This window comes from Tyto alba, unplaced genomic scaffold, assembly GCF_018691265.1.
Source record: "Tyto alba isolate M040663 unplaced genomic scaffold, T.alba_DEE_v4.0 Super-Scaffold_40, whole genome shotgun sequence".
Taxonomy (NCBI): Eukaryota; Metazoa; Chordata; class Aves; order Strigiformes; family Tytonidae; genus Tyto; species Tyto alba.
The window spans coordinates 908621-933731 of record NW_024881316.1 but is presented as its reverse complement, the minus strand read 5'-3'; the positions used below and the strand labels follow the sequence as shown (position 1 = coordinate 933731).

The 25111-nt window shown below is 45.4% G+C and overlaps 1 protein-coding gene and 1 long non-coding RNA gene across 3 annotated transcripts in view; one reads left to right on the top strand and one right to left on the bottom strand.

Moving 5' to 3' along the window:
• FOXO3 (forkhead box O3) overlaps positions 1 to 25111 on the top strand; it is a 95425-nt gene that overhangs the window by 46749 nt on the left and 23565 nt on the right. The window contains exon 1 of one of the 2 annotated variants that reach the window (XM_042803663.1): positions 11697 to 12051. The exons of the other annotated variant lie outside the window; for it this stretch is intronic. Coding sequence (XP_042659597.1) covers positions 11827 to 12051 — 225 coding nt within the window. The 5' untranslated portion in view covers positions 11697 to 11826. Of the gene's footprint in view, positions 1 to 11696; positions 12052 to 25111 lie in introns of those variants that run through there. 2 annotated transcript variants of the gene reach the window in all.
• LOC122154538 lies at positions 3994 to 6454 on the bottom strand. The gene is made up of 2 exons (XR_006166533.1): positions 6388 to 6454; positions 3994 to 5020 (listed from the first exon to the last, which is right to left on the bottom strand). It is a non-coding gene; the product is annotated as an uncharacterized LOC122154538 (long non-coding RNA).

Here is a 25111-nt window from a genome sequence, read left to right as displayed (position 1 = left end):
AGTGTATACCCTGTCTGGAAGATAAGCAGGCATAATTCATTGTAGGCAGGTCATTCATCCTGTGAGATAACCAGCAACTACACGCCATAGGCAGCAGGGAGATAAAGATACTACACATCAGCAGCAGTAGCTCAGGGTTTCAACCTCTCCACCTCCTTCTGTGACCCAGAAGTCGTTTGCAGTTGATTATTCAGCCATTTGCTTTCTTTAGAGAGAAGTACACTGGCAGTGGTTGGCGGAAGCGAGTACATTTTCCATTCTACCCATGCCTTTCAATGCAGCCATAGCATATCTCTACCTGGAAGCAGGCATCCTCGTGTCATTTAGAGGCTTTATGGCTGCATTAAATACTGGTTTTGAAAACGTACTGTAAATTGATCCCAGTTTTTCTGGTGTTATTTAAATGGTGGCTGTTGTTCACCTACTGCTTGGGATGCTTGCACATTGTTAATTTTCAGTTTCAGTTTGAGAGAAGCTTTTAGGGGTCCAGTTTATGTGATAGCAGTATATATGGTCAAAACAGGCACAAAGAGAGAAAGAGTGTGTATATAACATAGTATGTTATATTTCTTGGTTTTCTTGTAAAAATAAAATTACTTTCAGTGTCAGCAGGTACATTTTAAAACTGAACAAGTCCCACAAAACCATGCTGCTTCTAAGCCAGCAAATATTAGGATCAAACATACAACGTGATTTCTCCCTAGTTAATATTCTCTCTTCCAAAAAGCTGCAGTCCATAAACAGCAACCTACATCCTGAGATTCCCCTGCACTGTAAAGATAAATGATTGACTCAGCAGGTACTTTATGATGACTAACTCTCAGTGAAACATTTTTCTCCTGTCTACACGCACGGCAAAAGAAATAACAAGTACAAGGCTTTCGATACAGACATACATACGATGGCCATGGTGTGATTCACAGTCTGTGATGTTGCTTTATTTGAGGAGGAGGGGAGGGAGAGAAAGAAAAGTCTATTTTTGTTTGTTTGTTTTCTAATTACTTGAACTATTTTTTCTTTGACTCAACAACTCTGAACAGTACATACTGTACTACTGTAACTGGCAGTCAGGGCTGGGAAGTCGAACGATGGTGATCATAAAAGTAAATATCCTGCATTCTCAGAGGGATTAGGAGGAGGTGGATGAATTAGTCTCATTATGGTTTTGTGTGGTGTCACAGTCCCTTTCTGCATCAGTGCTATACTGTATGTAATCTTTAGACCTGTATTTCTTGAGTGAAGTACTAAAAACAAACAAGAAATCAGGATAGTTTTATTATCATGTTTTTTTTTTTTTTCATTTATGAAACCATTTGTTTAGATGATGAAAACATTCACCTCGCACAAGAAAACATACTGCAAAGCAAACAAGAGTCTTGTTTTCAGTAGTGCTTATGGCCTGTTTGAAGAGTGTACTAAGGACAGAGTGGAGAGTGATTTTGATTGACATGAAATAATTTGATAATTGACATGAAATAATTTGATAATTGACATGAAATAAGCCGTACCTCACAATGCTTTCCTGTCGGTCTGCATGCTACACCGTAAGAATCGTAGTCATCATGGCACACCTGTGCTCGATTGTCTCATTCATAATGGTTTGAATCCCAACTTCCAAAGTGAGCCCTTACCACTTTTGAAGGTGTTAAGTTGCAGTTGTGTTTTCATATAACGGAACACTCAAGCCTGTGATGGATTGCAAGGGATTCTCTCTGCAAGGGGAAAAATTGCAACCTGTGGTCTGCTTTGTGCAGGAAGGGATGCTCACTAATGCACTTGTCATCTTCACGTTCTGTGCCAACCTGCTTCATTAATGCAAGACGTTTACATATCAGGATATGTTTAATACAAGACTTTCTGAGTCCTTGGAGGGAGATTCTCACTTTAGCAAGAGTCATTCACTGGAATTAGTTGGGTGTGAATTTTAAGCAGAATATCCAGGCAGAAGAGTTGGTGTTGATGGTCACTGGGGAGCAGATTCCAGAGAACTTCTTTCAAAGATGCATGACCCCTCAAGAGCTGATAATTGAAAACTGTTTCTTACTCTGTCTTACAGTCTAAAAGCCTTGCAAAGCGCTTTCTTTCCTTTCCAACATGCTCTTCTGAGAAGTTTCAAGTCCTTGGGAAGGGTGAGCTTACCACCCAGTTCATGCATGGGTAGCAGTTCCCATCTGGTTCCTTTCTAGAGGCTGCTGTTACAGATTTTTAATTCTTTCTTTCATGCTCTTGCTTCCGATGTTCATCACAGCACTGGAAAACCTAAATACGTCCTCTTGCAGCCTTTAATTATATGATAAAAGCCATGTTCATTTTAAAGCCTATTCTTTTTCCAGACAGGGTGACCTATGGATGGCATTCTCTTGTGGAGGCGTAGGACTTCACATTTGCTGTTACTGGCTTTCCCTTCTTCATTGTCGCTTACCGTATTTTTTTCGTTTCAAAATGGTTCTCTATGATTGTAATTGCACTAAATGCATTCAGTAATGCAGAATTGACCTATTTTGTACACAGTCTAGCTGATTCTGCAGTTGCCTGTAGGGTTTCCTAACTATGTTCCTCAGCCACTCCTTGGTTTACAAAAGTCTGATAAGTTAAACATGGCCAGCAAATCATACCGGAGGCAAGGAAAGTTCAAGGTAACGGAGGAGGATGAGCCACACAGGTGTGAATGGGTTGGACCGAGTGTTTTTAAGGGAAAGTGGAGGCCTCTGGAACAGATTGGGAAGACTAGAATAGATGTCATTAAACATATTTAACTGTTGGAGGTCCTTTGAACACGTTTGCTAATATCCAGTGACATGGCCAGGTATTGTGGCCCCTGTAGGCTCAGCATTTAATATATGATACCTCTGACATCTGAGGTACGTACTCAACTATAAAAAAATAGATGAGCTGGGACCCATTACCATAAACACTGTCTGCAGCGCTGCCCCTGGTAACAGATTGTTCTGTGTCTCATTAAAAAGGAGATAGCACTGTCAGAGGAGTCAGTGCTTCATTTTGCCATGTTTGCTACATAATCAGTTAATTTTGCTTAATAGTGCATTGCATCGCAGATGTGCAAAAGGGCAGAGTCACATCACTTTCTGCATAAAACTTCCACTCTGGTGCAGCTGAAATGTTAAAAGAGTGCTGCTAGTAGGCGAGCTGACCTCAGCTGGTGTCCCTGCCTTACTTCCATCCTGGGTTCTCCCATCAGTTCTCTGGACAAGCTCTGTGCTTGTAAAGATTCAAGGTGCAAGTTCTGCAGACTAGAAGTTAAATACGGATGTCTGTGGGGGTGGTCATTCAGTGTCTGCTGTGCTTCTGCTTTTTTTTTTTTTTTTTTTAAAGAAAAAAAAACTTACATAAGGTACTGTCAGGGTCTTCCCCACATTTCATTGGGAAGTACTTTAGTGCCTGTCTCTCATCTAAGTGATACTTAGAATATGAAAGTTAGCATTACTGATTTCTAAGGAGATGAATCCAAATACATCTATCCTAACGTGGATCTTTACATTTTACTGCCCTTTGAGTGCAGCTTTTAGAATAATTGTTAACAAGTCAAATACATAAGACAAAATATGTGGAGATGCTAAGTTTAGACCACTGTTTAGAGACAGATTATTAAAGATTACAACTCAAGGTTTTAGAAGATCAGCATATTACACAGTAGAATGGCATATCCAACAATTAGTGCTAATCGTATACTGCTTAAATTTGTAGTGAAACTGAGTATGTGTGAATGGTTTTCCTCAGATGAAAAGTAACATATTCAAAATAAGTAAATATATTCTGTACTCGCATATCCCAGTCTGAGAGTATTATGGGGATCTAAAAATAACCATGTATAAACTCTGTAGTGTGGTGTGAACATCTTGTTTAAAAAAAAAAAAATTAAAAAATGGAAAAAGTAATACTAAATGTGTGAAGGGCCCCTGTTTAGAAAAATATGTAGACATGTAATTAAGTTCATCTTTCTTCAGAAACACAAATAAGCACCTGCTTAAATCTAAATGTATGTAAGTTGTGTTTACTTCAAGAAATACTTAAGTACATTTGAAGTTAATCATCCACACAAAAGATTTTCCCCAATAAAGCCTTGCATACACACAAAAGGAGAAAGGCGCTTCAAAACTTAAGCATGATTATAGGTGTAAGTGATGGGTTTGATTTCAGAAGAACCTGAAGGAAGTAAGTGCACAAATCTAATTGAAATTCAGTGAGTCTGGAGCATCTAATTGCTTTGGGTCCCTCTGAAAGCCTCGACCTCTTTTAAATGCTAACAGCTGAGGAAGGTGCTGGCTCTTCTGAACTGATTTCACATTAGCGCACCGACACCTTCCTGGATGTTCCTATCCAGATGCTCAGTGTGAGAGTGTAACCCTCTGCGTATCGTTTCTCCAGTATTGCCAAGTACTGGTGTCGCTTTGAACATTTTTATGAACTTAAAAATCACATCAAAATGCCAGTGTGTTTACAAACTTTTATCACCCAGGGAGAACTGCAGAAGATAAAGGGGTGGGGGTAGAATGATAGTTCAGTTGCAGTGCTATGAAGTTATGAGCAGAAGAGCCTTTTGGAAGCTAGCAGGGTCCAGGTGAGATTTTTAATTAATAGATGCCTGACCTGGCCCCCCTACCTTAGTCCAGGCATCCTACATAGGAAGATTTGGATCTAAATTCTGTATTTTGCTCTTTCTATGCTTTTGAAAGATGAACAAAAACTTTTAAAAAAAATAAATCCTTGAATTTGGGGTGCTTGGTTGATTTCATCTGCAGCCACGACTGTACCTTCCCAGGGGATGTTCCCACGCTCCCGGAGGCTAGCTGCGTCTCAGGGCACAGAGGGAAGCGCTGCTGCTTCCAACAGCCGTGTTTTTCACGGTGGTGGAAGATGACCCTAAGTAGGTCTTTGGTTGTCCTGCATCCTCCCTCCTCTCCCTGCATCTCCCGTGTTCTCCCATTTCCTCCCTTTCTCCACCAACGTCAGTTCTTCTGCTGTTCAGCAGGCCAGTTCGGAGAGCTGATCTGGCCAAAATCTGTCAGAGAGAAGGAAGAAAAAAAAAAAAAAAAAAGAAAAAGGGACTGTGGGAGCCCTGTTTGGACTAGTGCCATCCAACATGAGCCTGCACTCACATTGTGGTGGTGGTGGAGCTGTGTGTAGACAGGCAGCTCTCTAGATGGGGGGAACTGCTAAGGGTGGAAAATGAAACACCAGGAGAAAAATAAGGGTATTTTTACATTGGGCCGGTTACCCACTCATGCAGCCACCTAAGCATCTCCAGAAAATCCCGGAGGCCAGTGCAGGGACAGGCTCAGGCAGTGGGAGAAGAGACCTGCTTGAGGCAGCGTTGCCACTGAAGGACGTGCTCCTCAAGGCACGGCTTCCACCCTCCTTGGCAGGTACGTGCTTGGCAGCGGCAGAGACGCAATGCTGCTGCAAACAGATGCATAGGGACGTGAAAGCTAATGCCTTTAAAGAGAAATAGGAATATTTAGGGGTGACTGACATTAGTTCTTAGGACACTAGGATGGGAGTCTTGTTCAGCGCCCTGTGCCCGGCCAGGCCAGCCCTGAACTGTGTGGCCCACGGGGTCTGTGGCCGTGGACAGGCAGTGGTGCACGGCACTTCCAAATTGCAGGTTGCTCAAATCGAGGGGTCTTGTGTAATGGGGCCGACAGGATCTCTGGGATGCCTTTTATTTTTATTTTTAATTAAAAATGACTGGCAGCAATATGCCTTTCTGAAGTTGACATGCTTCTCCATTAGCTCTTCTGCTTGGACGTAGACACTTACAGTCAAACTCATGCAGCGTCCTGTCACATGCAATTTGTATTCTTTGTTTGAGAAGCACCCTATAGACAAAACCCATTTGTTTCTCCCTTTTGCTGCATTAAGCTATTACTGAGGGGATTTCAGAGGTGTGGGTGAGTTAGGCACCTGATTTCTGCTGACTTGAGTAGGAATCAAGGCACCTACTACTGCCTCTGGTGACTGAAAATCTCCCCACAGGTTTTGGCTCACTGAAAGCTTCTTCATTTTGTTTGGAAGAGGATGAATAAGTCTTTAAGGAGTCTGTGCTCTTTGGGGGTGAAGGCCTTCTCTTGTTAAAGCTCTTAGTATGCAAGCTAAATAAAATGAAGCCTTAAATGCTATGGTTAGTTAGCAGCTTCATTACGTTTTTCCTTTAGTCACATATTTCCACTGCAGGGAGCGAGGCAGATAGCCAGGACTTTCTGCTGCCCGGCCTGGTTCCTTCTTTTGTTAATTTTGGTGACGGTGGACCCTGTCTTCATGGGGCTGCTACACCAGACTGGCTTCTTGTGTGGGGAACATTCACTGGAGCCTGCAGAGAGGCTTGCAGGTGGGAGTTTTTGTACGGGGGTTTTTAAAGCTGGGTTGTACCTGTGCTCTGCGTGTGACAGCTGTTCCTTGGGATCTCTTTCTGAGCCTCACACCTTTCCCCAGGTTGTCTCCTGCAACACCAAAGTGCAATTTCTCAGTTTCTTTTTGTTTCGATTAAAGGAGTTAACCCTGGTTATTATATTTATCGGGGGGGGGCATGGACTGTTAGATGCGCAAGGAGGTTTTAAGTGCTGGAGGAATACCATCACACAGGTAATAGCAGGTTTTGCATAGTTAGTAGGTTTCAAAAGCTCACACCAAAGCCTGTTTTTAAACAGGGAACCATTTTGAAGGAAACCGAAAATACCGCACATAGTGCAGTCTGCACTTTCTATCTCAAATCTCTTCCTGTCTCTTTGAAGTAACCAGTCCTTGATACACAGCATGAGCAACATAAAAACTTAATTTTCCCTCGATGCTATTATGTTTAAATCAGGGTAAGTTAAAACACTTAATAATTTACAATTGCACACGCAGTATAGTTGCATTTCTGTTTGGCCATCTGTGGCTGGGTTTAACACCCAGGCATTGACAAGGGTCCTCCACATCATGGGGCGTGTTCTGCTCTTGCTCCACTTGCCGAGCTCCCGCTGCATTGAGACAGAGGTCCTGTTAGACTTACAGGAGAGACCAGGATTGTACCTTTTTTATTTTTTAATAGCTGTTTATTTTCTGAGGTGCAAGTTTGGATTTCCCAGCTCTGACACGGAGGTTAATGGTCAGGATCCCAACCAGCTCTGTGCAGCCGTTTCTTCACCCACTTGCCCAGGGTGCCGGGGTGGGAGCAGTAGGTTCTGCCCGCTTTGCTCCCCCAGGACACCTACAAAGCTAATCTGCTTTTAAGCTTGTTTGTGCTCACTTCTTGAACAATGTATGCTGTGTGCATTGTTTGTTTTTCAGGCTTTTATTCAAGCAGAAAGGCAACTTTTTGTACTTACTTCCATCGCTTTTGGCATAAAGTATTTTCCCCATGTTTGTAACCGGACTCAGTAATGAGCTTAACTATTTAATACCTGTTGTAAAGTAAGCTCAGAGGAAAGGGAAGGGTTTAAAAATCATTGTTGTTTAGGCATTCACTGAAATGTACTTCTTCACTGGCAGGTGCACCGGTATTCCAGGCAGTGAGAAATACAGAGGAACTTGCAGTGAAATCTTAAGCAATCATTAGTGTAGATGATTTTGATATGTAGATTAATATACAACAAATAATACATGTTCTGGGTTTTGAGCCAAGGCTATAATTCAGCTAAGAGGCTTGATAGAGTACAAATGAAGGTAGGATCAAAACTGGCTCTAATCTCCTTTATTCCTACAACTTTTCTAACCTTTCTTACAGTTCTTTGTTGGGCCCTTTAACAACACTAGTGGAAAAATATAAAAGGCTAGTGGGCATAACCTCTGATTTTCATGTCATTCTACCTATTTATATACATTTTTTTCTACCAATTCTCCATGTTTTCAGTGGAAAGGAGCTAGCAGCAACGCTGTGAGTCCCATAAAAGGTGCTTCCATTTTTCAGTTGAGAGGGCAATACAATGCTACAGGGTGTATTACAGGCTTGCCGTAGTCCTTCTCACAGTCACAAGTATTAATATTAATGTCGTGACATGTGAATTATTATTTTTCAATGCCAGTCACTGCAAGCATCCCTTGTTGCACTAAATGTAAGGAGCAGCATATTCAGTTGGGACAATGGATTATCTAAGGGGAAAAAGAAAATGCAGGCTGCAGTGTTTCCTGTAACATACCGTTTATTTTCACTGTTTACCCGGGCCGACTTCTGGCGAAAGCCCAGCACTTACACCTTGAGGACTCCGTGCCAAGCTTGTCAGGTTTGACGAAAACAGTACAGCAACACTGATTTTTTTTTTTTGCAGAGATTTCTGTCTGTAGGAAAGGGCAGCATGAAGGCCCTTCACCAGGATCGCTAATGACAGGGCGCAGTAGCCTCGCTGCTGCCTTATTAGCACGGTGTTAGGAACGTGTTTCATGGAGTCTCCATCAATAGCGTTGCCAGCTTTCAGCGTGTAGCAGGAGGAGTGAGGTCTCCATTAAGACCTTGACTCATGGGGTTGTGGGGTGAAGCTCGCGCCTTCTCCAGACCGGGCAGGCAGCCGTGCCGTGCCAGTGGAGGCTCACCCTGGAGGGAAGGCAGGCGGCGTTGGTCCCGCCAGCCCTGCCCCGAGGGCTGTGTCGGGGACAGACAGCTTCATCTGGTGGATAAGGCAGGAGACGGAGTCTGAGCCCGTGGGTGGGGATTAGAGCCAGAGGCTGCTGAAGGAGCGTCCCGAATGAGCTTATATCCTGGCCGTGCACCTTGCTGGCCAGCGGCACCCTTTTGGGCAGCGCTGGTGTGCCTCCCATCCCAGCACTCCCGGGCTACGCTTGTGGGGTGCTGTCTGCCCCTCTCCAGGCTGGCTTTCCCCGCCCCCCCCCCCCCGCACCCAGCTGGTGCCGCTGGATCTGGGGGGGTTTTTCCCCAGCCTGACCCCTAATGCAAGCGTTGGCATGGCCTTGCCCCAGCATCCCAGGGGAGGCGAGTTTTGGCGTCCCCTCTCCTCCTGCCGCGGCAGCCCGGGGGAGCAAGCCCTTCGGGGGGTGGGGGTACCACCAGGGCAGCAGGTACACAGCCTGAGCCCCAGCCGCCCGGGCAGCCCCCCGGCACGGCGTGAGCGTGGTGGGGTGCCCGTGCTGTGGCTTGCACGCCCGCTCGCGTCCCCTTGGGTCTGGGCTCTAATCCTGGCTTGAAATTTTAAATATTGACAGAGTTAATTCCTGACTGCTTCAGACTGCAGAAACTGGTCTCTGATAAGGCTGTGTTTAATAAGGATATTCATGGTAAAGAGCTTTGTTGGCTAGACAGAGCTTTACCTGGCCGAGCTGTGCTCTGGTGGGCGAGTAGGTCCCCTCCCAGCACGCTCCCTTCTTGCAGCCTGGCAGTGTGGTGGAGTAGGAGACACAGGGAGGTGATACCTCTTTTTGTCCCCCCAAAAAATAGCCACAAAATACCTTTGCATGGTTGGCTGCAAGCAGCACGAGGAGCCAAAGTAAATGTACAGCTGCAGTAAGCCTAAACTCTTAAACAAATGCCAAAAATAAAATCAGCCTACCTTACTTTTTCCACCTTGTATAGCAGTTTCCAACCACATCAAGTGAAAAGTCTAGGTGGGTGTATAGTGTTTATCATCGCTGAGTAATACACATTACATTAGCTGGGACGTTTGTTTTGTTCCTGACTACTGGTTTTAAAATGGTTTTAGTGAGGGCAGGAAAAATGATTTAAGTTTACGTTGTCACCTAAGAGATAGGAGGGTGTTCCTGATTTGGGGAGGAAAGCTGAGAATGTAAGCAATACTTCTTTTTTTTTTTTCCTTCTGCTACAGCTGCAAGTAGGTTGAAAGACAGACGGTGGAAGTGCAGAATCCAGCAATGAAAGCTTACTTTCTGTAAGAGATGGTGTCAGAGTGGTTTCTGTGCCCGCATTCGTCTGGAGCAATTGTGTCCTCCAGTATTTGAAAATTGTTTACATAGATGGCTGCAAAATTTTATATCCAAACCAACGCAAAATTGAAAACAGATCCACATCCGAAACTGTACTTGTTTTTTTTTTTTCCCCTTGCAGTTATCTCTTGTATGAAATACTGCAAGCCTCTTTCCAGGGAAACTTGGCCCTGGCTAAATTGCACCCAAGGGCAAGTGCTAACCGGTGCACGGAGGAGGGCTCTCTGCGGTGCCGGGTGCGGGCGATGGTGCAGCATCTCTGACCTGGGGGTGGTACCGAGGGAGCGGAGGTCGCTGGGGGGGCAGCAGGCATGGTGCGTGTCGTAGTGATGCTCTGCAAGGGAAGGGGGCAGGTTTTGTCAGCCGTGCCTGGGTAAGATCTGCACCGAAAGCACTCAAAACAGCGAGAGGGCAAGTCATGGCACACAAAAGTTTTTGGCCCTTGGCGTTCTGCAAATGGTGGCAGTGCGGTGCTGGGGCTGAGCGGGCTGTGGGGGGTGCCACCGAAACGTGGGGAGGGGTGGGTGGAGTGGGTCTGTGAAAACAGGGTAGGAGGCGAAGTCCTAGTCTTCCATTTTTTTACAGGTTCTGAAAGTCAGAAACGTACCAAATATAGACCCATAGGATACATAAGAGCTAGCGTAAGGGGAATGCTGGTGCATCTGGAAGTGCTGGACAAAGCAGACCTTGTTACCTTGCAGGGCTTTAGCCTTTGATGCATTCATTTCAGTCACAGGATGTTCAAGTTTAGCCAGGAGTTGGCAGACAGATGGACTGCAAGGCAGTTCACAGAGTGACTCAGTCTAGGCAAGCGTGAAGAGTCATCCACATAAAGGTAACCTATTACAGTATTTTCACAGAAACTTTTTTTTTTTTTTTTCTTTCCTGGATTTTCATGATTTTGTAGTAATGCTTGGGTTTTCGTTCATGGTAGTTTTCCAGTTGCTTCCCGCCGGCTCTGCCACCCGGTCACACTTCCACCTCCACAGAACAGAGATACAGGGCTTTTGTTTGCATCACCCCTTTGCGTGGCCATTGTTGGTGGCCAAGTGGTCTTGCCTTTTCAAGGAGCTGTCAGGCAGAAGTACAATCAGCATAAAAACTGTAGCAGCATCCCTGTATTTCCTCACCACCTTCCTGCTCTCCTTTGCCAGCTGCAGCAGTTGCACTTCCTTGTGTTAGCTTCATGAAGGACTGAGAAGCATCTGTGATGTGTGATTTAAGGCATTCATCCGGCTGCTCATGGCTTGGTGTGACCCTGTTTCTGCAGACAGACAAACTCTTTAGGAACAACTGTTGCACTTGGCCTTTCTTTCTAGAAAGCCACGGCATTGAGGCTGCATCACATGGTGGTGATGGTGTTTTTTGTCTAAATGAAGAGGGTAGGAAAAGCACTGTATTTATTTATGCTGGATTTTGTCAGAGGGAGCTGAATAGGAAATTTTCTGCTCTAAACAAGGGTTGAGAGGTTTCTCCTTTGGATTGAGGTTTATTGTTTTGTTATCTTGTCATTTGATGCCTGTTAAATTGCTGTGGAAGCACCAGAGTGAGGAGCTAGTGATCTTTTCAGAAGTAAAAGAAATTCAAAAATGAAGCATTAAGTAGTCTACTCTCTGAGGCTAAAATTACAGGTATTAAGTGCTTTGTCTGTTTCACTGGTAGAGAAACTTTTATTGTTTGTTACAAGTTGTTTACTTGAGAAGGGCAAGAAGAAAGTCTGTAGCCCCTTTCTGTTGGTTTGGATGAAATATGGCATGTGTTGCTAGTACTGGTTCCTCTTCCCATACCTCCCTGCCTGCCTGCCTTTCGCCCTTGTTTGGGGCATGAGTCACATGGCACCTCTGGTCACTTTAATAGAAGCACCATGGTCTTGAGACAAATTTCCCCTTTTTCATATGATATTATTATAATTTAGTTTATTTCTTCGGGCATGCAAAGATGAGAACAGCTTGCACAGAGCTTGCAATCTTAGTGATGAAAAGGGAGAAGCTAGAGGAAAAAATAACTTTGGAAGAAAGGAGGGAATCATCACTGTCTAACTTCAGGTGCCTCTGTGCCTCACATGAGCATCAGGACAGTTTGGATCTCGGGTACTCTAAAAGAAGCCTCAGGACTCAGGTTGCCTCAGGAGCCTCAACTCCCAGCTTGGACATCCAAGTAAAGGTGGGCACCGGGGCTCGTCCTGCTCTTCCTCGCCCTCTGTCCCCAGTATTGGGATGTTCACTGTAGGGCTGTGTGGGGTTGGTTTAATATCAAAGTAGTTTTTAAAACAGCCAAGCAGGCAAGACAGTGGCTGCTGGCAAAATGACTCTGGGAAGATGCCTCAGGGGGGATTAAGACACAGTGCTGGAACTATTAACTGGGAAGATCCTACCTCCTCAGCTTCAGTTTGTTTTGCCAATGTTAAGGAGGAACAGATCAAAGGAACTATAAACAGTTAAAAAACCTCTCCAGGCAGAAGGGAGGCAGTTGTTTGGGAGCTGCTCACTGGGAGCAGACACCTGCCTGCGAGTTTGCAGGACTCTCAGCTTCTCGGTGGCTTCCGAAACATGTGGTGGCACGGGACCGAGCTAGGAGAGACATACGTCCACTTTTGTATCGATTTTAGAAAACATTATGCCGCCTACCTTCTGTTAGTAGTGAACCGTATTTTGATTTGAGAAGGCTGTTTTGTGGTGCTGCTGTCACCAGTGGCCGATGGGCCCTGGGGGTCCCCAAGTGCCACCCTGCAGAGGTGCGGTCCCCAAGCACTGGTGGGTGCTTTCGGAGAGGGAGAAGGGGTGCAGCTGTTCCAGGGAGCGTGTCCATCGCTGATAGCTGCTTTGTTGTGCACTGAGCCCTGCAGACCCCAGGGGAAGCAGTAAATCCTCGCTGGCCCTTGAGGAGGAGGGTGTGATGGGACTTGGGCAGGTAAGGTCAGGCACCTCCCAGCCCTCCAGCAGCAGGGCCCCATCCTTTGCGGGAGGCAGCTGTGGCCGTGGGTGCCAGCACAGCCTTTGGCTCAAGGTGTGTAGCTCCAGGAAGCCTGAGCTTTTTGATCAGTCTCTTTTCCAGTCTGTCCTGCCTTCTTTGAGGGCTTTGAAAATCTACTTTTCCAGTAAGCAAGAGTGTCAGTCTTTCCCCTTACGCTTCCTCACCTATCCCACTCCAGAAAAAGGAGTTGCTTGGCCTCGCTGGCAGACAGCCTCTCATAAATCTCTGTGGGCTGGATGGTTTGTAATTTATTGCCCACCTACCCCACTAAATATTTTCAGATTACTCACGTTACTTTCTGGCCTGACTTTTACCGTCCATTTTCCTCTTCTTTCCCATGTAGGAAAGTATTTATCTGAGGCCTTTCACACATGCAAAATTCTTCAATTTAGGTGCATCAGTTTTGAAGAAGTCCATCTGCCCTGCGTTGGTTATGGATTACCCCTCTTGACTTTGACTTCTCCGTAATAGGAACCTGTGTCACGGAGGAATCTGTGGCTATTGGGTTGCCTCCTGCGTCTGCTAGAGGTGTTACTTGAAGCAACAGCCTCTGAATTTAGGAGGCTTAAACCATGTTCTTTTGTGGATCTCTCCTGCCACATGTCATTTCTTGTATGTGAAGTTGTTTATTTGGCTGGATGATGGCAGTCTCTGGCTTTTGCTATCTCTGCAGACGCATGTGGCCCTGCTGATAGCGAGCCCTGTGTGTCTGCCTCAGATTTGCGGGTGACAGTGGCATATGCAGAAATTAACGGGTGGAGTTGGCCGCACTGTACGGTGTGCAAGGCTCTGCAAAATCCCTATCTGTGGGAATTGCTAGTCAGCTCTTATCAGTCACGTCCCGACGCAGTGAGTTGTAGAAATCAAATTAGCAGACAAGTCAATTGCTTACGTCAGTCAGAAGTTTTGCACTGGGGATGATGTGATAGTCCAGGGCCCCTCGCTGCGTAGCATTCCTGGGTTTGATTACGAAGGCTGTGGCAAAATGAAAACCTGACAGTGCAGTTCTGTTTCTGTCTTCCTTTTTTTTTGTCTTTTCCTTCTTTCTGGCTCAGAACATTTTTCATATGGGGCAAGCAGAGCAGAAAACTTACCCTTGCTGTAAAAGTAGAGAAAGCTTTGCCCTGTTATTTTATAAAACAAGTTGTTGTGACATACCACACAGTTCCTGACATCACTCAGTAGTTCATTAGTCTGTCACTGTACAAGCGTATTAAATGACAAGCTGAAAAACACAAGGCAGTACAACAGTCCATTAAAATTCATAAAGGATATCAAATATTCAAAGTAAGGGATGTAAAAAGAAGCTGTTTGCTGTAAATACTAATACCTGTAGTTACATAAACATAATGAAGAAGTGCTGTACACCGCCAAGCAGTGGACCGCTGCTGACAAACCCGCGGCTGCCTGGGAATCCCTGCAGTTATTTATTTCCAGAGAGCTGCTACTGCTTCAGCAAAAGGTCTCCTTCAGAAGCTCCAGCCTGTCATGTGAACCTCTTCTCCTAAACAAACACCACGGCTAAGTTGAAATTGGAGGCAAGATCAATTACTTTCAAGCTCTCAGTGGCACGGAGTAACAAGACATGATGTTATTCATTTCTCGTGTCTGGGGCAAAAGCAGTGGACCTCTGGCTTAACATTTTGGAGAGCTTTTATTTATTTTTTCTGTGCTGCTTCCCCTAGAGTATTTACGTCATATGTCATGATATCCTCTAGTAATTCTTAACTTTCTCCGTAACTGCAAATGCCTGTATTAGCAAAGCAGAATTGAACTTCCCAAGAACAGGCAGCAGGCAAGCTTTAAGGTTTTAAGGTCAGGCCTTCTGAATAAAAGCTTTGGAGCTCCTATCAGTTCTTTCAACAGCAAATCCCAAATTCAGTCTCAGCTTCATCCCACCTTTTAGAAGAATATCTAGCCTTAAATGCAAAAATTCAAAGCAATGGAGAATCCACCCTGCCTTTAAGTGTGTTTTTCAGAAGGTTAATTACCTTCACTGCTAATATGTACATGTTATTTCTGCTGTGGTTTCTGTTTCCAAATACTTGGGCCTTGTTAAGGCTTTGTCTTGTTAGTAATACAGTCCCCAGTCTCCTCTACCCAAATCTGTAATAAATTAGTTTTTGAGGTTTTTGTCTGTAGAGATTCTAAAAATAATTTCTTATTGGAATCCAATTGAATCTGAGGGAAGCGAGGTGATAATCAAATGATGTCACCCTCACGTCTTGCACTGCATCTCGTTGCCTGCCAAAACTAGCAACTGTTGCTATGTACCCAGGGGAAGGTGATACTCCCAGCCTTTTCTTGGTGCTGGAAAGCACTCCTTTCCAGGGCTTGTCAGGGCCCTGCGAGCTGCTGACGTCTGTCCCAGGCTTTTAATTTTAACCTTAGTAGTTGGGATAGCCATGAAGGAACATGGATTGTGTCCTGTAGGACGCTTTTGAAATTTTCCTGTTCCTGAAGAAGACCGTTTCTCAAAACCACTGCCATTCTGGAGGACTGATGTGACTTAGCCCGTGAAGTATCTGTATTGCAGTGCTTGGGCTCTGGGGTTGAGACCTCGCTGCAGTACGTGTGGCGATGTCCGCAAATCTGTGCATCAGGACAACAACATGACACCATGACGTTTCCCAATCAATGTTTATTTCCTTTTCTCAGTAGCATCCCTGCAAACTTGACTGATGGTGGGACTCTGCCCCCAGATTTCTTCTGGGTACTTCCAAAGGATCAAAAAAACCCACCAGAGCATCAGGGCTCGTTTTCATTTGATATGTGGGGCTCCAGAAGTTCTTCAATAGTGAACCCAATCCTGTTGTCAGCAGTAGGTAGGTGATAATAGCAGGTTGCTTTCTCTCCAGTAAGAGTCAGTGTGGCCTGGGGGATTCAGTGCTTGGCAGACGACATTCAGCACATCGCAGGGACTGGTTGTCAACAAGACTAGAGTTGTGGATTTTTATTTTTATTTTTTCCCACCCCCCCACATGCTCTCCTAGCAGAACATGCTGTTGGGACATCCCAGATCTGCTGTTGGTAAGACTTCTTATTGGCAGCGTGCACTCGTGAAAGGGTAGATGCTCCTCCTGACGAGCATGTGACAGCTATTAATACTTGCAGGAGCGAGGCTCTGGCACTGTTACCCCCTTCCCACCGACTCTGCTCCTCTGCAAGGCAGAGCCCTGGGTTTGCGGAGACCTCTCCACCGCTCCCGGCGTCACGCTGACCTCTCTCTCTCCGTGCCTGGGACCGGGCCGACGGGCCTGGCCTTACTCCCCCTGCGTTGGCCGGGTTGTTTTTGGCTGGGGTCACCGAACGTTGCGCCCTCCTCGGGCCCTGCCAGCTGGCCCCTTCCCCAGCGGGAGGGGGGCTGCAGGTACAGGGCTCTCCCGTGCCCACCCGTGTCCTCCCCAGATCATTTCCACCCACCCGGGACTCAGGGGGGAAACCTGGGAGTGGAACAAGTCAAACGTTCCTAAGGCCCTGGTTAGCACCAGTGCGTCTTGGCAGCCGCTCCCTGCCCTGTCTGCATTTAAGAGGGATTGCTTGCAGTTTTTGTCTTAATTTTGGTACAGTTGTTATCTAAACATGCAAGCTCCATTTTTGTGGTTTTGGGCAGCATAAGGGTGCTGGATTGCAGGCAGCCTGAGATATGATCCTGGTTTTGTACAGGTCTTAATTTTTTGTTTTAAACATGCATGGTTGCAAACAGCGTTGTACCCAGTTCCAGCAGTGCCCTAATTCTGGGGAGGGAGCGGGGGACAGAGAAAGGGCACGGCAGAAGAAAGTGCTCTGTGTTCACTGGCTGCTGTACCAGAGTGGTGGGGTAGGGTTGAAGGACCGAGACATTTTATGGCATTATAATTCCCAGGGATTCTTTTCCAATCATGTACACCATTGCAATGTATAGCAGCAATCCAGAGCTAATTGACTTATAAGTGCCCATAAATGGTGGAGTAAAGTTATTTAAAGTTATTATTGTGCCTTTCACCAAGTGAAAAAAACAAAGTTATCTAGGTGGAAGAAAGGAGAGGAGGTAAAAACCAGCAGAGTACCAAACGGTGACTTGTTCAGAGTAGATTGTGAAAGTATCTGGAGGTCGTCTTTCCTGAAAGCTTTTGAAATTCAAAGAGTATGGACTATTGCCTCTTGGCACATGGACCAATTCCTTCTCCTCCTCCTGGCAGATTCTACCTAAAAGTTGCCCTTTTTTTCCTCTTCTAAATACCCCTGAATCACAGAGCTTGCTCGTTCTGCTTTTCTTCATTCATGTCTAAAGCCTTAAGGACTGAGTTGAATTAGCGAAGAGGACAGCATGTACTGGATGCTAGAGCCAAGGGAGAGGGGGTGGGCAGAGGGAACAGATGACCCTGTCTAGAGGTTTCAGTCCTAATCCTGCAAATTTTTTCTCTTGCGGGGAGTCCAGCAGAGGTCAGCCAGACTTCTTGCACAAACGGCAATGACTTGCTATTCATCATCATGCTCGCATTATCCTTTAAAGTAATCATAATAACGTGGACAGAGTTTGTGATAAGGCATGGATGGGGTGCTTGAAGCCAACTGAATGGAGAGGCTGCTGAAGACATGCATGGGATTAATTAAATAGAACTTTTGCATGTTTGGCAAGCAGGGCCGAGTTAGGCCCTGGAACTCAGAGAAGGTGGCTCCCTAAAAAGAACATAAAAACGCAGTGCCACCGCTGTCCAACGTGCACACCCTGGCATCGGCCTCACGGAGGAAGGTTAGTCCAAGCACACATGATCTTTCCAGGAACTATCTGCCCAGGTGGCCCAGCTCCCTGCGTGCCAGTATCTTGGGCACGCCGATGTTTGGCACTGCTGTCAAATCAGGAGGCGGCATTTCGAACCACCCCGTACTCCCATGGCATTCGTGATTACGTTGTTGGCTCTTGCACTGGGAACCATTTGCTGAGGCCTGGAGCTGTAGAGCAGCTCGCCCAGTGCAGCCCTGAGCCCGGGTTGTCTCTCACAAGTGTGGCGCTGGAGCAGCAGGAGGGTGGTGAAAATGAGCTAAAATTTCACCCCGTTGTGCCATAATGCCTTGTGAGTACATTTAGGATCTCCTAATACAGAAGGCTTGTCAGGTAGATGCAGCTGGTTTCCTGCAAAATCAGCTTGAGTCCTTAACATTCTGCTGGATGGATACTTTCTGGCATATGCCTATATTAAGCTACTTCACTAAAATGCAACTTAATAAAATGCGACTTAGAGCAACATGGAGTCCAAAGTGCCCAACACTTCTGCAGCATTGGAAAAAAGATGCTCCTCTGTGCATACTGCTTTAAGGTTTCTCGCCATCCTGACTTTAATTGCTTTCGACACACTCATTTAAGGGCAGTGGGACAGGGGGGAGGACAGCTCTTCAGTGTGAGTTAAACAAGAGGGGACCCATCTGCTCCCTCCCGCTGTCTTCCCCCTCCGTTGACAGCGCTGATGTTTGTCCTGCTGAACCCTTATTGCTACCTGTTTCTCGGAAGGCCCAGAGTGTGATGAAAGGCTGGTCTGCCTCCCAGCCTCTTCCTCCTTATTTATGTGTCACAGGAGGAAAAAACCTAGACGGAGATAGGTTGTCCAGGGTCATCCTTTTGCAGTTATGATGATGGCAACAATTCATAGCTGAAGCATTTGATTTGTTAACCTTATAAAAAGATGCCATTAAATACTGTATTTAGCTCCTCAGGGGAAGTAGCCTAGTTTCTTTTTCATTTTCCTTTTCTCATTCCTGTTTTAACATTAGTGACTCAGCTGTCACTCTGCTTTGGAAGGGCCGCTGGGATTATAGCTGTGATTGGATGGCACCAAGAACCCATTACTGCTGAAAATAATTAATATGGTTCATTTTCGCCTCAAAAAGAGCCTGATACAAAACCACTGGAAGGTTTTCATTAACTTTTGCAAGCTTTGAAACTTGCCTGTGAACGAAATTGGGAATTTCTGTCTCCTATTGTTTATCCTTGTCAGTAAGGCAAAGGCAGGCGAAGACCGGTGCATATCTAACCCTCCACATTGAGAGCATTCCTGTTCAAGTCCACGAAGCAGCTCACCGGGTATGCATTTAGATACAGGCAAAAGCCTTTGCAGGTGAGAATCTCACTTTGCAACAGGGCATATGGTCAGATCCTACAAACAGAATGAGTTTCCACCAGTTCTGAAAAAAAGTCTGACTAGAGACAAGCGTGAACTCTTCCATCTCCTTAATTTTTTCATTCCCCACTTTGCTAATCTTAACCTTTGTTTCTATTTTTCTAGATGTCCCATCTCCTCTAAACTTTAAATACAGAAAAAAAGAAAAGAAAGAAGAAAAAAAAAAGCACATAAAGCTAGTTTGTGTTAGCCTGTTTTATATTTTGCATATCAGCTCAAATTACAATATTATTAGCAGACCTGGCATAATATATGCGCATACATGTTGCTCAGGGTGTTTGCTTGGTATTGGGTCCCTTACCTGTCCCAGAAGGATGGAAAATATCCCCATAAGCATCTGCCAATGCTCGCTCTTTCTGCCCTCAACTGTTAAGCTGCGACTTGAAGGTGCTAGTTTCTTGTGTACCTTTGTTATGAAAATGATACCTGGCATACTTAGGAAGCCTTGCATTCTTGAGCTATGAACACTGTGAACCGTGTCATAAAAAAAAGATGATGTACAAAGGCACCATCTTTCTTAGCATCACCCTTTAAAATTTGCCCTGTGTCTTGAATGTGTAGAGGTGTTGAAAAAGCAATAGTAGTTCCACTATGTTAGTTCCACTAACATAACTCAACGATCGTCCCCTAAAACCAGGATGTGACATGTGTCCACCCAACCCACCTGGGGTCTGGGACCAGTTTTTCTGAGAAGCAGAAATTCATCTGCCTGTCTAGGACTGTAAGAAAGCGCCTATCTGGAGGGATTGTGGGGGTATCTCAGAGTACGTACAGCTACTGCAACCCCAAGGTGCATACATTTTGATTCAGCAAGTCAATATTTACAATTTTCCAGAGCAGGGGATGGTGTCTGTGAGGTGACACCATCTCAGGGTACTGAGAGATTGCCTCAATGCTTGTCCTGAAGAGCAGGTGAGACAAGGCTGGTTTGTGCTAGCCAATGAAACCAAAGTAAGCCTTTTGATTTTATGTACTGTAGCATCTTTATTGAATTAATGCTTCTTTGTCTGCCTGTTGTGGATGTAAACTTCCAGATGCAAGTGTCTTTTACTTGTGCAGTCCTTCCCGCAATGGGAGCTCAACCAGACTGCAACCTACAGGGTAGGTAATTCTTGTCCTAGTACCTGGTGATGACCTTGACTGTTGGCACAGTCGAGGTACTGAAACCCATCAGCCTGTGGCTCCACAGCTGCCTCTGAAAAATGTCCCAGCCTCTGTACTGAGTGCTACAAGGGCCGCACCACAGCCCAAGTGTTGGCTTCAGGAGGGGTTATTCATGTGTACGGGTTCAAACCGGGCACATGAGAGAGCTCCTCCACTCATCATTCTGCTATGTGGGCTCCAGTGTCAGGGTGGGGTGCTAACAAAGCATCAGGAAGTGCCAGAGCATTTTGACGCAGCCTAGCTTTAGGCTCAACATTTAGCACTTGTGATTGTGATTGTATCAATGACAGTGATGCGTCTCAGATTAGGTAAATAGCTTAAAAAAAAAAAAAAAAAAAATTACTTTCATACCTGTGCATTCACCTGGATGCTGAGTGCTGAGGTTTCTGGGATGGTGCTGCTGCCAGTTGCATGTGAAACAGGAATGTCCTGCTTGCTTGTAGCAAAGGGCTGATTCATTGGCAGCGTAATAGGTGTCATCTTCCCTTTTGTCAGATCTTCAGGTATATTTTACCCCTGCAGTGAACAGAAAATAAATCTAAAAAAATCCAGTAAAACCAGTAACATGCAAGTCATCTGAATGAGGTGAGGTTCGCTGAAAACTAAAACAGTTCGTAACTGCGGTTAGGTGAGGCTGGGACGAATCCAGAGGGGTAGAGAGAGGGTGAGGGCAAGCTCTCTGAAACCACCATGCCCTGGGAGACGCTGGGAGCGACATCTCAAAGAAGCCAACATCCCAAAGGCTCCCTGTGCCAAGGGTGAGATCCACGTCCTGCCATGGAGAGGGCCGGGCACCTGGAGGGGAAAATGGGAAGACGGGCTGGTGGGCTCATTTGCTGGAGGTTCCCGTTTCTCCCCACGACTGCTGGGGTGAACCAGCCTGGCTAGCTTGGATGTCAAGCTCTAACCTGGGGCTGCCCAGGCTGGGTAAAGAGAGTTAAATTTTAAGGCTGTAAAAAAGCTTTTCTCCATAGGGAAGAAGAAGATAATCAGATGCTGTCAACTTGAAGATTACAGCCAGGGCGTCACAGTGTGGAAACTAAAGCCACGTGGAAGTCAGATTAAAGAACGGACTAGGGAAGGACTCCTGAAGTAAACCCAACTTGCTACTGTTTGTGTAAAAACAGTGAGGAGATGGATGTTTTTGTCCATCCATGTCATCTGTCATGGCATGAGCTTGGTTTGTCTATACAGAAATCAAGTCTGTACGATTTTTCAAATATGTTCCTAAATGTAGTGTTCCCCAACATGGAGGGAAAATGTAGGAAACCATAAGAAACCAAGAGGCTAGGGAGGACCTGTGTGTTATTCTCAGGACGAAAGCAGAATGCACATGAGAATACATCAAAGGGAAAGCTGATCACTTTCTACTTTCAAAAGGCATTAATATTTTATAGCTGCCATTACGTTTTGTAGAGTGCACAGGTATGTATTGGTAGTGCCATAGCTACCCAGTCCCAAGTCGTGAAGGAGGAGATACCTGTTTTTCAAGTTGTTCTGTTCCCTCATCCCTCGCCTCCCAGTTCACACCCCGTCCACACTGGCACTGCAGTCACTCAGTGAGTATCTGGAGTCACCGTTGTGCATTGCCACACTGGTTGCCCTTCCCATGAGGCTCCCAAGGGGTTTTGCCCCTAAAAGCCAGCGGGTCAGCCCCACGGAGAGTCACGCTTAGGTGTGTCCGCAGCTTCTCCCCGTGCTCGGGTCCCTGGAGCACAACTGTTCCCTTTGCCACGTCAGCTACTGGATGAAGCACAACATATTTTACAATGCACCTTTTTTTTAAAAATCAGATAGTATCTTCTGGTTCAATAATAAACTAATTATGTGCTTAAAATAGCGCGGGAGAGGGGTCCTGTTTCAGGTTAGTCTACACAGCAGAAATACTGGAGGCTGTTTTGGAGGTTGCTTGAAGGCTTTCTCTCGAGAAGGTCTTGGGTGCCTGTGCTGGCTTTTGAAGGGCTTGCTCAGGCCTGATCAAACTCAGTCAGGCGACAGCGTATCAGATCTATTCCTCTCATCAGTCACATGTCAGCCATAACTGTCACCAGATTTGCAGTTTTATGTGCGCAGCTCAACACTTCCAATTAATCCAGCCCGGGTATTTAACAATCTATCATTTCAGAGCTAACACTTTACAGAGCTGCGTGCAAGGGAGCCTTGCACTTCAGTAAGGCAGGAGCCCTGGAAGACTTTCCTCATGCACATGGATTTTACTCTTTCCTTGCCACTGTGCAGTGGAAGTTATTGTTGGTTTAGTTGCATTTCGCAGGCTTAGAAAGTGTTAAAAAAAAAATCAACACATGACTGCAAAAAATTTTCAAAAAATAAAGATTTATAATAGGTGATTCAGCAATGAGAGGCTTTTGTGATCATCCATGGGAAGCTACTATTTTTAGTGAATTATTATAAGCAATAGCATCACTCACATTTATTTATAAAAGCATGAAAGAACGCCCATACTTGTTTCTAAATAGTTGATGTATAGTAACGGCCATATGCTGGGAATGAGCGAAAATAGAATTGAGCACTCTGGTTTCTACAACACTGCATGAGAGTGGTGCTGGGATTTTAGCATCTAAGAAACAAAAAACAGAGGGATTTTTTTTTTTTTTTTCCCTTCTAGTTCTTCTTTCTATCAAAACAAACCCAAATCCTTCAGGGTGAAAGTCTGCCTCGCAGTAAAATTGCATTGTTTTCATTGAGGTCTAACTGGGTGACCACTGAGGTTTGTGAGGACTTTTCCAGTAGCTTCAGCAGCTGTGGATTGGGGCTGTGCTGACAGTGGGGTTTTTTGAGAGTTACTGTATGTATAAGAGTCGGGTTGGTTAGCTGTGTGTGCCTGAACTTCTCTTGGGGCTCCGTGGCACAGCAGGGGAGAAGTGCAGCAATGCAGTGCTGAAGGGGCTCCACAAATACAGTGTGGTGTCATTTTCAAAGTTCCTACAGTGGAAAGACTTTAAATGCTGGGGTTTGTCATTAAGGAAAAATAATAATAATAAAAAGATGTTATCTGCTGGTGACACCACTCCTGAAGAGAAACTAGAACTGTTTTGATCTGTCTCTGCAAAGACCCAGCCATGTGTATCGACTGCAGCTTTTTTGTGTGCAACTCCTTGGGTTTAAGTTCAGTAAGGGGCAACATCTTCCATTCTCTTGCTGACTGTGTTCATGTCCCAGTCAAGCCTGCTCTGAGCTGCCTTGGGATTTTAATGAATTCAGCATCTTGCAAGAACAGTACCTTAAAGTAAATTCCTGCTCTTAATTAAATTAAATCCTTTGATTGAAATCAATTGTATTATTGAATTTGGGGCAGTCATGATACAAAGTGTGTGGAAGAGAGTGAAGAAGGCGGCTCTTGACAAGGTGTCTTTAGCAACCTCCCGATGACGGTGCCTGCCTCCTGATTCCCAAATCCCATTCTAACATGTAAAAACATCTCCATTGCACGCAGAAGCTAATGCTTCATTTTTTTAGGGGACTTCCTGTAGCAAAAGATGGTGGGGTACATGGCTCCTGAGGGCAGGAGGAGTTGCTGGAAAGCCCAGCCTTGTTCTGGCTCCACAGCTGCATAAAAGTATCAGCATTTTCCCTGCTCTCTGTTTCCCATCTTGCAACACCCAATGGAAAAAAAATAAATGACAACCGGCATGTTCTTCTCACAACAAAACAAATGTTATTTATTAGAGTCCTCCTGTGGTCAGAGGGTGTCTGACTGTAAAGTAACTGGAGATTTTTCTGCTAACTGGAAGCGTGATGCTCTGAGACAATTTCCAGGCAGCGTATATTTTCAGCTAAGTTTTATTTACGTCAGTGTAGCAATTTGCAGTATCACTGCTTGCAAAGAGTGAGGCAGCAGTTGTTTTAGCTAGAATTTTTTTTTTTTTTAATTTTATTTTTTTTGGAAAAACTTTTGATTAAGTTGTGACTCAGTTCCCATAGCTCCATGCGTTGAGATGCTTTTCGTTTCAAAAGGGAGGGCATAAACCTCCTTGGCGGGCACATCGCTCACTGCCTGCCCTTGTGGCAGGGAGCAAGGCGCCTGTCATTAGGGAGGGTTTGTTTTCCCTCTGCTAATCACCTTCTCCTGTCCTAATTTGGCACAGCGCGCGGCGCCCTGCGTGTGGGACAGAGGCAGCGCCGCGCACTGCTCTCCTGTCTGAGCCAGCACATTTTGGAGGATAAATCTTTGCTGGGCTTAATGTTCGCCCAGGGAGCTTTAATATCCCTCAAGGTTTTCTGTTCTTCCCAGGGGTAGGGGACAGCGGGCAGAGACACAGGCAGATTGCTAATTACAGTGGGGGCTCTTCTAGTCATTCCCCAACCACCAAGGCCAGAAATACTCCTTTGAAGAGAAGATGAGGAGGGGAATCCACAGAGCCACCCTTCAGATGCTGAGCTCACTCTTTTCCCCCTAAATCTATGGGGTTTTTTTTTTCCCTTTTCCTGCAGAAGGGGCATGCTTTGGGTAGGGCTGAGCCTGTGACATCCCACTTGCCCTTTCCCGGGCTGTGAGGACGATGGCCTTTGCCAGCTGGGTGCGAAGGGATGTTCCCTGTGGGACCCTGGTGCGCTCTCGCCACCTGCTTCTGCTGAACATCTGGTGGGATTTGTGGGAGCTGCCTTAGGAACTTGCAGATGATACCAAACATCAAGTATTGAAAACATTTGGGTGTCAGGAAAAAGTTCTTTTTCTGTGTGTAATTTGCTTAATGCTTTTTTTTTTTTTTTTTTTTTTTCCCCTGCAACTTCCATATTTTGGGAAAATATAACAATCTGGAATACCTAATATTTGGTTTTATGTGGAAAAAGATGTATATTGGTACAACATGGCTGGATAGATATTGTGGGAGGCCTTTCTTCATGTTTTAGTTCTTGCTTTTTCTACATCTCCAGAGCACCCTCACCACTTTGTTAAATTATAGGTA